Source organism: Carassius carassius, chromosome 25 (assembly GCF_963082965.1).
Source record: "Carassius carassius chromosome 25, fCarCar2.1, whole genome shotgun sequence".
Classification (NCBI taxonomy): domain Eukaryota; kingdom Metazoa; phylum Chordata; class Actinopteri; order Cypriniformes; family Cyprinidae; genus Carassius; species Carassius carassius.
Genome location: NC_081779.1, coordinates 3,626,629 through 3,637,300, shown reverse-complemented (window position 1 = coordinate 3,637,300; position 10,672 = coordinate 3,626,629). Strand labels below are relative to the sequence as shown.

Genomic DNA, 10,672 nt, shown 5'->3' with positions numbered 1-10,672 from the left:
ATTTCTCAAGTGCCAGAGAACAGGCCACACCCACTTTAGTTTCTGCCCCATATGCACAATAATTATATGCAATTTAGCTACCAAAAGACTTTTTATGACAAAAACAAACATTATTACAAACATATTACAAACATAATTAACCGGCATAATGCTAAAAGGAAAAAGACAAACGAGCTTTTTCAACTAAAGTCACCCAAAATCATAAACCTGCCCACTTTATGCCCAGCAGATATCAATCAATACAACCAGCACTGTGACATGAAACAAGTGGGCGTGGTCCAAAGCCGGCCAATCACTTTGCAGAGAGTGGAAGTTAACAGAAATGTTCTTGTTCACAGGAAGTTTGTTACATTGACAAAGAGTTAAAACCGACGGGCTTACAAACCATCACCTCCCAGCTGTCAATCAAACGTCACAGCCAATGACAGAGAGACGCTTAAAAACATCATGTACAATATCCATATATACACACACATATATACACACCCACATACACACCAGCAGCTCACACTGCCAACACTCACGACTGTGAGGACTTTGAAGGGTGTATGAAAATTAAACTCACTTTTTGTAAAATTGTTCTAAGTTTCCGATAATCTATAATCTTTCAGACATGAAAATAATATATTTACTGAATGCATAATGAATTTTGAATGAATCTTCACTCGTTAACGATGTGTGTGAACACCCAATCGGCTGATTACTAACAGTTGTGACGTATGCTTTACACAACAAACACACAGCAGATAAATCTGTTGTGGAAACACTTCCTGAACACACCTGAAGCTCATCCTGGTCTGAACGTCTCTGTAGTCAGCATCTGGTCACCTTTAGCTTATGACTAGTGTGCATCTCTGGGACATTGATTTAAATTAAATCTCACATTGAAAATAAAGGGTGGATCTCACAAAAGCATATTCAGCTCATAGTTCACTCTAAACCAAAAAGGAAAAAAAAAACTAATTGTGATATTTTTAGGACAATTAACATTAAAATCTTAAATTCTTATTTCTGTAATATTTATGAAATTTATGAATGTGACAATTGTTATTTTATATATATATATATATATATATATATATATATATATATATAAAACAACAACATTTATACACACAAATTATAAATGAATGAATGTAAGCCCATTTTCCAACCTTTTTAAAACAATTATTTTAATAACAATTAAACATCATTGCTATGATGTAATATATATATATACACACACACACAGACACACACTGGCATCATAGCAATGAGATATATACATATGCCTTATAATTATGAGGTTTTAAAATCTTAGCAATGGGTTTTGCATATACCTGTATATATGTGATAATTTTTGCATCAATGTGCTTAGTTGAAATTGGGCTTAAAAATCAAAAAATGTCCTTTTGTTTTTTGTCTTTTTGCACAATATACTTTTTTTTTTTTGGTTTTGGGATGAAATTAAGAAATGTCCAGGTCATAAAGGCCTCATGAGATTCACCCTTTTATAACAGAAGTATGATAGTGACTAGTTTTTGTTCATCGGTCAGATTTAAGGATCTCAATAAGTGAAATGTCCTTCAGTCCAAACACAGTGAGACGTCCCCAACCTCTTTCACGGGTAATGAAATAAATCCTACATACATCACACCTTTTCATAGGACAGTGTAGAGCAAACAGAAAGTGAAGTGAGAGAGAAAGAGGTGGCTGGGATCGGGATCGGTCCACAAGCCGGGATTCAAAGTCGAAAAGCCCTTAGCGCAACAGTGATACATGATGGATATCATTTCATTACACAAATTCTTTGGCATGACAATGAAATGCTACAGAAAGTTGGGAATATAAATACGGTGAATCTCACAAAACCTGTGGCAAAAGTATCTGGGTAATATTTCATCCCAAAAATCACAAGAAAGGAAATACTTTTTAACTAAGATTTTATCCATTGTGATATTTACTTAATTAATAAAACATTTGCCCCCACCCAATTAATTTTACTATAACAGCAAAAAAGATTTAAATATTATTAGAGTAATAAAAGAGACTAGAACACCTCAACTTACAGAAATAAGAATTTAGGCAATAATTTCAGGAAATATTTTCAGAATGAAGTAAAAAAAAAAACCCATTTCTGGTTTGCATTTCTTATTTCTATAGCTATTTTATATAACTAATAAAATACACTGTGACATTCTTTTCATGACAATTAACTACTTAAGACATTAAAGTGATGAGAATTTGGGAATTAAATGTGTTTAATCATAATTTTCTTTATGCACAATGTAATTTCTGATTGCATTTGTCAACTCCTGTAGTGTTTGTTAATACTGTCTCTCAACACTGATGTGCGTGTGTGTGGATGTGTGTGTGAGTGAGACACAGACAGCTGATCTTCTGAAAGCATGTGTTTCTGTCGCTTCCATCGCAGACGGGCTGAAGCGAGAAGGCATCACACGCTCAGCAGCCAGAAGAAGAAGATGACGGCCAGGAAGAGGAAGAGCGAGTCCTGCCAGTTGTTGCCGTTACCGTCGGCTTGATGATCGCCTCCGTAATGAGGATCTGATGAGATCAAGTCACGGCTTTCAAAATAAACATTCATAAGACCTGGCATGATCTTAACGCTGGAGCATCTGAATAGTGAAATATTAATAGTGAGCATCTCAAAGATAGACAGCGGCACTGACCTCGTCTGTGAAAGTTGTCGTTGGTGTTAAAGACTGTGGTGAAAAAACCAAACGGAAAAGCCCCGACTCCAAAAGACATGTGAAACCCTGCGTCACCAAACCCCTGAAACGGCTGCAGAGACACACACACACACACACACACACACACTCATAATCACAGCATAACACCGCAGCAGACGATGTGTTATTCAGAAGAACACACACTCACTCCTCTGCTCTCTGGTTCGGTCCTTTGACCCTGAGGTCGTGGTGGTGTTTTCAATCTGTAACACACACACACACACACACACACATTAGACATTTCTCATAATAATGAAATGAATATCATCAGGCTGAATATACAATTTTAAGTCTTTAATGTTCCTTGCAGCTTCCTGTTAAAATAAAGCTTTGATAGTTTTGAACATTTGAAAATGAAAAATTATAATTATAAATATTAGTATTAGAATTTTACAATGTAAAGTGTGAAATACAAATGTAAAATAATGTAACATAAAATAATAATAATTATTATTATTACTACTACTATTATTAACAATATATTTTTCTTACTATTTTGATTTGGTGAAACATCACAATATATTTATATTTATTTATTTTTGATTTAATATCTTTTATATTTTATTGAATAATTACTATTGTTTTATTTTACAGTAAAATGTTACAAGTTATATTCATTGTTACATTTTTTTTACCTATATTTTATATTGAAAAATTATAAGAACAACAACAACAAATGTATTATGTATTTCATGTATATTGATATATAATCTCTACATTTTGGCCAAATTGTGCAGCCCAGTGTTATTTTATGATATTATTTATTTACTATTTTAGTTTTTAAGCAGTATTATAAATCACATTCTATTTTAATATTTTAATATTTTAAATTTAGCTTACCTTTTAAATATTTTTGTTTATTTACAGATTTGTTTTTATATTTAATACTAATACTTTATTTTATAGCAGCTTTATTTCAAATATTACAAACAGTTTTTAGTAGTTTTAGTTAGCTATAATAACCCTGGTGCAGTTTTGGTGCTTTTTAAAATGTCAAAATTTGATAAAAATCCCAAATATGGTGCAGCCCTCATCTCATGTGCCACAGTTTAACTCGCACATATTTGGCGTTGATGGTTGTTTAGTAACTAATATCAGTCATTTCTCTGTGCCTCCAGCATGAACATGTTACCCAAACCACACTCAAACTCCAGATCAGGTTCAAAATGATGTCATTTTTGCAGTATGCAAAATTTCTGTTTCCATGGAATACATGGACGACCTACTCTACCAGGAAAATAATGACACACCCTGTGAGTGACCCACAATGCAATGCACTTGACCTGACCTCCTGTTTACAGAGTGACAAATTATACAAATCTATTACTTGCCTTGTTATTTGATTGGCCCCAAATCATTTTTCACAAATTTGAATTGAACATGCTTGCTAGCTAGTAAATAAGTAACTAACTAAATCTATTGAGAGTGAGGAGTTGACGACATAGCACAGAGCCCCTCCTCTCGATATCACAGTCTCCGCCATGTTGGCAGGACACTGGCGGCGAAACAGGATTGTTTACGTGTGTTGTTAAAGGTGCTCTAAGTGATGTCACATGTTATTTAGGCCAAAAATTTTTGTCACATCCAGCAAACATCTCCTCACTATCCGCTAGCTGCTTTTCCCCTGAACACACTGTAAAAAAACGGGGTCTCTCTAGACACCACAGGCTCCACAAACAACAAGAAAAACAAACTGGGCTCACCCGCACCACAAAACATAACAAACTGCTCCAGCCAATAACCGACTAGAAAGATTTGGGGGTGGGGTTTGGGGGGTTAGTGCACGGATGAGGAGGAGGGAGGGTCTAGCTAGCCTGCGTTTTGTTTGACAACAATTTGAACGTCAAAGAAGTTACGACTCCCGGCATCGCTTAGTGCACCTTTAACTCGGTAGTAGAGGAGGTTCTCACAATTCTGGACTGTTTTACCATGTCTGGAAGTTACTGCTGCGTTAAAAACTACTCCAGTACCTCACACGATACATATGGAAAACATAGGAACAATGGAATACAGTTTTTCTAGGTCACACCAAGCGCAAAACAGCGGTATTTGGAGAAGCTCTCAGGCATCCAAAATATCGACCCATACGAGCTCCCTGCAGCGGAATGGCACAGAGACCTGGACCATTTACCTCCATGCACACATATGGTCATTGTGAATTATCTTGGTTTTGGTGTAAGTTACTACACAATGCAGGAGTTTAAAAGCCACAAGTCTTTGGAAAGTTACGAGGCTTTCTGCTGTGGCTGGGTCCATCTACAAGCCTCCAGGTGGTGAAAACTGCGTTGTACTGGCCAAAGTAAGTTTATTCACATGCGATTTAGCGTGTTGTAATTACACATTGCATTTAGCACACTTCTTGACCAAAATGACAAAGTAACTTCAATAACTGCGACTATTTCGTAAAGACTAGATTGTAACGAGATGTTCAAGCTTGTATGGGCCGATATTTTGGATGCCTGAGACTGAGAGCTTCTCAAAATACCGCTGTTTTGCGCTTGGTGTGAGCTTGTTCCTGTAAGGTCCCCTTTCTTTCGCCTTATCTTTCTGCATTGCTTTACTTTCTTCATTTCTTTCTCATATTCATAGATCCGTCTCTGTTCCACCGACATAATAAATGCGCACAAATTAAAGAGCTCTAGAATGTCTAGTCGCGCCTCTGTGAAGTTCTGAAGGCGTTGCCCCTGGCAACCGATAGTGTCCAACCATCAAGGCCCACCGGCTCAGACCCCTCCCAAATCAACCCAAATCGGCACGTGACTCCTCACTCTCAATATGTTATCCTAATGTGTAATACTGTACATTGAGCAGTACCTGGGGTCTTCCTGACTGGTGCTGCCCCGGCCGTACAGAGGGATGACTTTATCTCGACTGATTCCTGCTTTACACACGGGACACTGCTGTCTGCTGGGACGCGTCTCCAGCCACTGGAACACACGGGACAACATCAAATATGAGAAAAGGCTCTCATGCTCACTGAGGATGCATTTATTTAATCAAAAATACAGTAAAAACTGGAATATTGTGAAATAATAGTACAATTTCTGAAACTGTTTTCTATGTGAATATACTGTATATATATATTAAAAAGTAATCTATTTCTGTGATGCGCAGCTGTATTTTCAGCATCATTACTCCAGTCTTCAGCTTCATATGATCTTCAGAAATCATTCAAATACGATTTAATGCTCGAGAAACATTTATTATTATCAATGCTGAAAACAGTCGTGCTGCTTCATATTTTTGAGGAAATGGTCATACATTAAATTTTTCAGGAATCTTTGATGAATTAAAGGGTTAAAACACATGTTTATTTGAAACAGAAATCCTTGAAATATTATTAATGTCTTTACTTTTTATTATTTTAATGTATGTTTGTTGAATACATATTTCTTCATCTCTTCTTGCTTTCACAGATTCTAAAATAATTTAAGTGTTCTCCAGCTTTCTACTGTACATTACAATCTCATAATAATGGAATGACATGCTTTTTACATGTAAAATGAAATGATTATGAACAGATATAAAATAATTCATAATGCCAGTCATGATATTAGACACCGAGAAACTGACCTGATGAAGACACGGCCAACTGCACGAGGAGCAGGCGATCCAGGAAAAACACAGAGAGAGAGAGAGAAATATGAGGTTAATTACTTTCTTTATTATTTATTTAAAGCCAACAGAATTTATGGAAAGCAAGAAAACTCTTTCATGAGTCTAAACCTGTCTAAAGAAATGCATCCAATCCATTCCATCAGCATAAATCACATCTGTCTGCATATTTCTCAGACATGAAAATCAAATGATACATAAAGGTGTGAACATAAAATATGGGGAATGTCGTGAATCCTGAGGACAACATAATATAAATATATTCGTAATACAACTATTTCACCACTAAAGAAGTTGCATTAAGAAAAATATGCCTATTTTTAGAAATATTAAGATTTTAGGCTCTGTGATATTTTTTATTTAGTACATTAATTAAACACCCACCCAATTCTTATTACTGTAACGAAAATATTTTGATATATTATTACAGTAATAAAACAGAATACATTTTTTTTGAAAATCATGATAAGAATGTGAGTCTACAATATGATCATCAGAATTATGAGGAACGTTTATTTTTTCATCTCTCAATTGTCATTGTGTAGCATTGCATTATATGTTTTTAAACTAAAATTAATGTGACCGTGGAGCACAAAACCAGTCTTAAGTCTCTGGGGTATATGTGGATAAAATAGATCTTTTATGACAAAAATCATTAGGATATTAAGTGAAGATCCATGAAGATACTTTGTCAATTCCATACCGTAAATATATTAAAACTTAATTTTTGATGAGTAGTATGCATTGCTAAGAATTCATTTGGAGGCAATTTTCTCCATATTTTGATTTTTTTGCACCCTCGGACTTCAGATTTTCAAATAGTTGTATCTCGGCCAATATATTCCTATCATAGCAACCCAGACATCAATGGAATGCTTATTTATTCAGATTTCATATGATGTATAAATCTCAATTTATACATCATATGAAAAAAAAAATTGACCCCTTATGACTGGTTTTGTGGTCCAGGGTTACATATCAATGTACTAATACATATTACTATTGATTATTATTTACATATTATGTTGTTGTTTCCGAGGTGAAATATGCCATGTTTTAGTGAGATTCACTCAATAACTCATGAACTTTCATGCTAAGTGTACAGTGCGATCTATAAAAGCGTAGAACACATAACTCATTCTAACCTAATATTTTATAAGCCAAGACAGAAAGCAGTTGTCCAGGCAGATCATGACGGGATTGTTGCCCAAATACTGAATAACTATCAGACGTTTGTCATGCACACAATCACAAACACACTCCAAAAGTTTGACATGAATGAAGGCTGCGATCACAAACACAGAGGGTCAGCATTACGTGTGCTTCTGTTCTTACTGCTCCACTACAGCCTCGATCCTCCAGCAGTCGTATCTCTCTATAACCCTATAATCACACACTAATGGCACGAAACACACACTCGACTCCAGTCACACATGCTGTAAGAGCTCTGCAGATCACAACCCAAACAAGACATCGCTCAGACGCACATACAGTGAGTTTCACATTCATCTGACCAGATCGGCCTGATTTCTGTCTGTCCTTGTAGTAATTATTTCAGGCGTAAACCTGCAAGACAGCAGATAAACTTCACAACACAAACATCAGTTTATTTTCCTTCAAGTTTAGTTAACTGTTACTGTATCATATTTGATATGTGCATTTCTAAAGCCTTTAAATGATCAACATGATCAAAACATTCCTGACAAACCTGTTGCAGACGATATACTACATGCCTTCTGCCTCTGACTTAAAGTAAAAGGCTTTTAGAATCAATTTACAAACATCCACATAAGGCTGACATTCACGTGTCTTAGTTTTCGCTTTGAAAACTTTACTGATTTTTATGAAGAAAACAGAAGAATAACATATATCGTTAGTGATATTTCAAGAAGAACACATACTAGACTAAAGCAACATCAGTTTACCTGATTATCCAGACATCATTTTTAGAAAAATCATGTTCAAATGTGAGTATCAGGCTTTTGAGGAATGTTTATTTGTTCATCTCTCGAGCTCTCATTGTTTTGCATTGCATTATATGCTTTGGTTATACAACGAAGCATTTAAATCGCATCTTAAAAGAAATACTGGTAGAGATATAGAGTGACTGACGAGTGATATTTACATAATTTTATGTACTGTAAGTATCTGCTATAAAGATCTCACTGATTTACATTACAAGCTATAAGGATGTCTTCACTTTTTGTGCCCAAAGTAGAGCAAATCAGAGCCTCTGAATAAAACTGAACTGATTTTTTCTTGCATATTCTCACCATGTTATAATATATGAGTGATAAAAGTCGAATGTATCATATACAGTATAGAAACAACAACATGTAAATATTTTAAATTATTTTGACTAAAGGTTAAATAAACAGCACAATAAAACATAAAAATCACTTTTATATTAACCAGCATTTTCAGGAAATACCACACTATAACCGTAGAAACAAATACTGTGATAGTGCAGGGTAACACAACATGTTACTACTATAAAATTACAGTAAATTGATGCTCATTCTGACCCCTAATCCACGAGTCCACGTTTACCAGTTTTACTATAGTACCTGTAAATGAAGTAAATAAATTTATTTGCAAAAAGCACCGTTGTATAACCACAGCAGCACAGTAATACCATGGTCACACAAGCAAGAACATAATTTTTTAGTAACGTTACTTGGACGTAAGAGTCTAATTTTGACTCTCGAAACAGTAACTATGGTATTATTATGTTATCATGGTGGAATAAAGGTTGTAAAATGAGACCCATTCTTCCCTGTCAAGCTGTCAATCAGTCACTGTTTTTGTCTGAGATGTTGCGCTTGTGTTGCTGCAGTTTGACGCGAGTAAATAACTATTAACAGGCGAAACCAGCCTCGGTTAGTGTGGTAAAGGGTCAGTCGTTTTCTCACTGTCCTGCTGTGTGTGTCTTATGGTTTTAACGCTCAGTCTGCACTCACTCATACTGTTATGATACAGGATTATTGATAGGTTGTACCAGAACAGATGTCCACAGAGGCTGATGACCGCGTCCCGGGCGGTGTCCAGGCAGATGTTGCACTCAAAAGTAGCTCGATCTCTGTCCCGCTCGCCTTCCGCGCTTCCTCCCGGACCTGCTCCGCCCCCACTGCCCGGGACTCCCGCTCCTCTGGCGGGCGCGCCGTCACTCGAGCTCCGCTGCTGCTCTGCGGCCTCCATCCTCTCACGCTCGCACTGCGCGTAGCCTTTCCTGCGTATCGCTCTCGCGCGGACGTGACGCCAGTCCCTCCCACTCCGAAAGCGCACTTCCGCTTTTGAGTCGAGTGGGCGGGTCTTGAGCGAACGTTGTTGACTGAATTCGTGATTTAAAGGGGTACTATTATGCTTTTTCACTTTTTTTCAACGTTACTTAGTCTGGAATGTTGCTGTTAAGATCTGCAAAGTTACAAAGCTCAAAGTCCAATTCAAAAGGAGATATTTTTTTTTAGCAGAAATCACTTTTCAAAAACTACAACGAATGACTCATTTGGACTAAAACAAATTTTTTCCTGGATTTGTGATATCACAAATACCGACCAATGGGACGATACCCGGTTGAGCTGCACTAGAGAAGGCAACGAGTGTTATCACTATGTCAAAGACATGTAAGCTTTCCCAAGGCAGACGAACTTAGAGTGTTTACAATCATCCCGGTTTAAATCACACTCAAATTGCTTTGATTTTAACTCAATATTTAAACTGAAGCTGGCAGGCGGCTATGGTAAGGGGAGTGACATTTCTGCCAATCCCAACACAGCTAACCAATCACAGCACATTTCGTATTTCAGGAGGCGGGCCTTCATTTGATACTGGAACTATTTGAGCGGTGTTGTTATAATGTAAATTATGAGTAAAATAATGCATTCTAGTACACCCTCAAAATGTTCATTCTCCTCTGTACACTTGGCTGACAGGAGAGTATGGAATGTATTATGAATTATCAAACATTTACATTTAGCAGATGTTTTTATCTAGTGTGCTTCAATCTTTTTTTCCAGTATGACACAGCTGTGCGTAAAGTGAGGCACATACATACAGTGTTCGAATTGAGGGGGGGCTGGGGGGGTCCGGGACCCCCCATAAGCATCAAGGGACCCCCCATAAGGCCCAAAAAAATGACCTTGGGGGGTCCCCTGGTTTTTCATTAAAACTAAAATAGAAACAATATTTGACATAGCCCTATCTATCTATTTTTTACCAAAGTATTGCGCTGCCGCTCCATAGACTGTAAAAAGTGCCGCTCCCATAAAAAGCTACTTCAAATTAGATGTGCATCTGAAAATACGCTCAAGTGCGCCACACGCTGTTTT

General features: G+C 36.6%; 1 protein-coding gene across 1 annotated transcript; it reads right to left on the bottom strand.

The window, feature by feature from the left end:
- Nucleotides 1-2,297: 2,297 nt before the first annotated feature.
- LOC132104624 (E3 ubiquitin-protein ligase RNF5-like) lies at nucleotides 2,298-9,624 on the bottom strand. Its single transcript, XM_059510184.1, has 6 exons — nucleotides 9,343-9,624; nucleotides 6,303-6,321; nucleotides 5,544-5,656; nucleotides 2,878-2,932; nucleotides 2,670-2,781; nucleotides 2,298-2,544 (listed from the first exon to the last, which is right to left on the bottom strand). The coding sequence occupies exons 1-6, from the start codon at nucleotides 9,540-9,542 to the stop codon at nucleotides 2,435-2,437; spliced, it is 609 nt and encodes a 202-aa protein (XP_059366167.1). The 5' UTR covers nucleotides 9,543-9,624; the 3' UTR covers nucleotides 2,298-2,434.
- Between the last annotated feature and the right edge of the window lie 1,048 nt (nucleotides 9,625-10,672).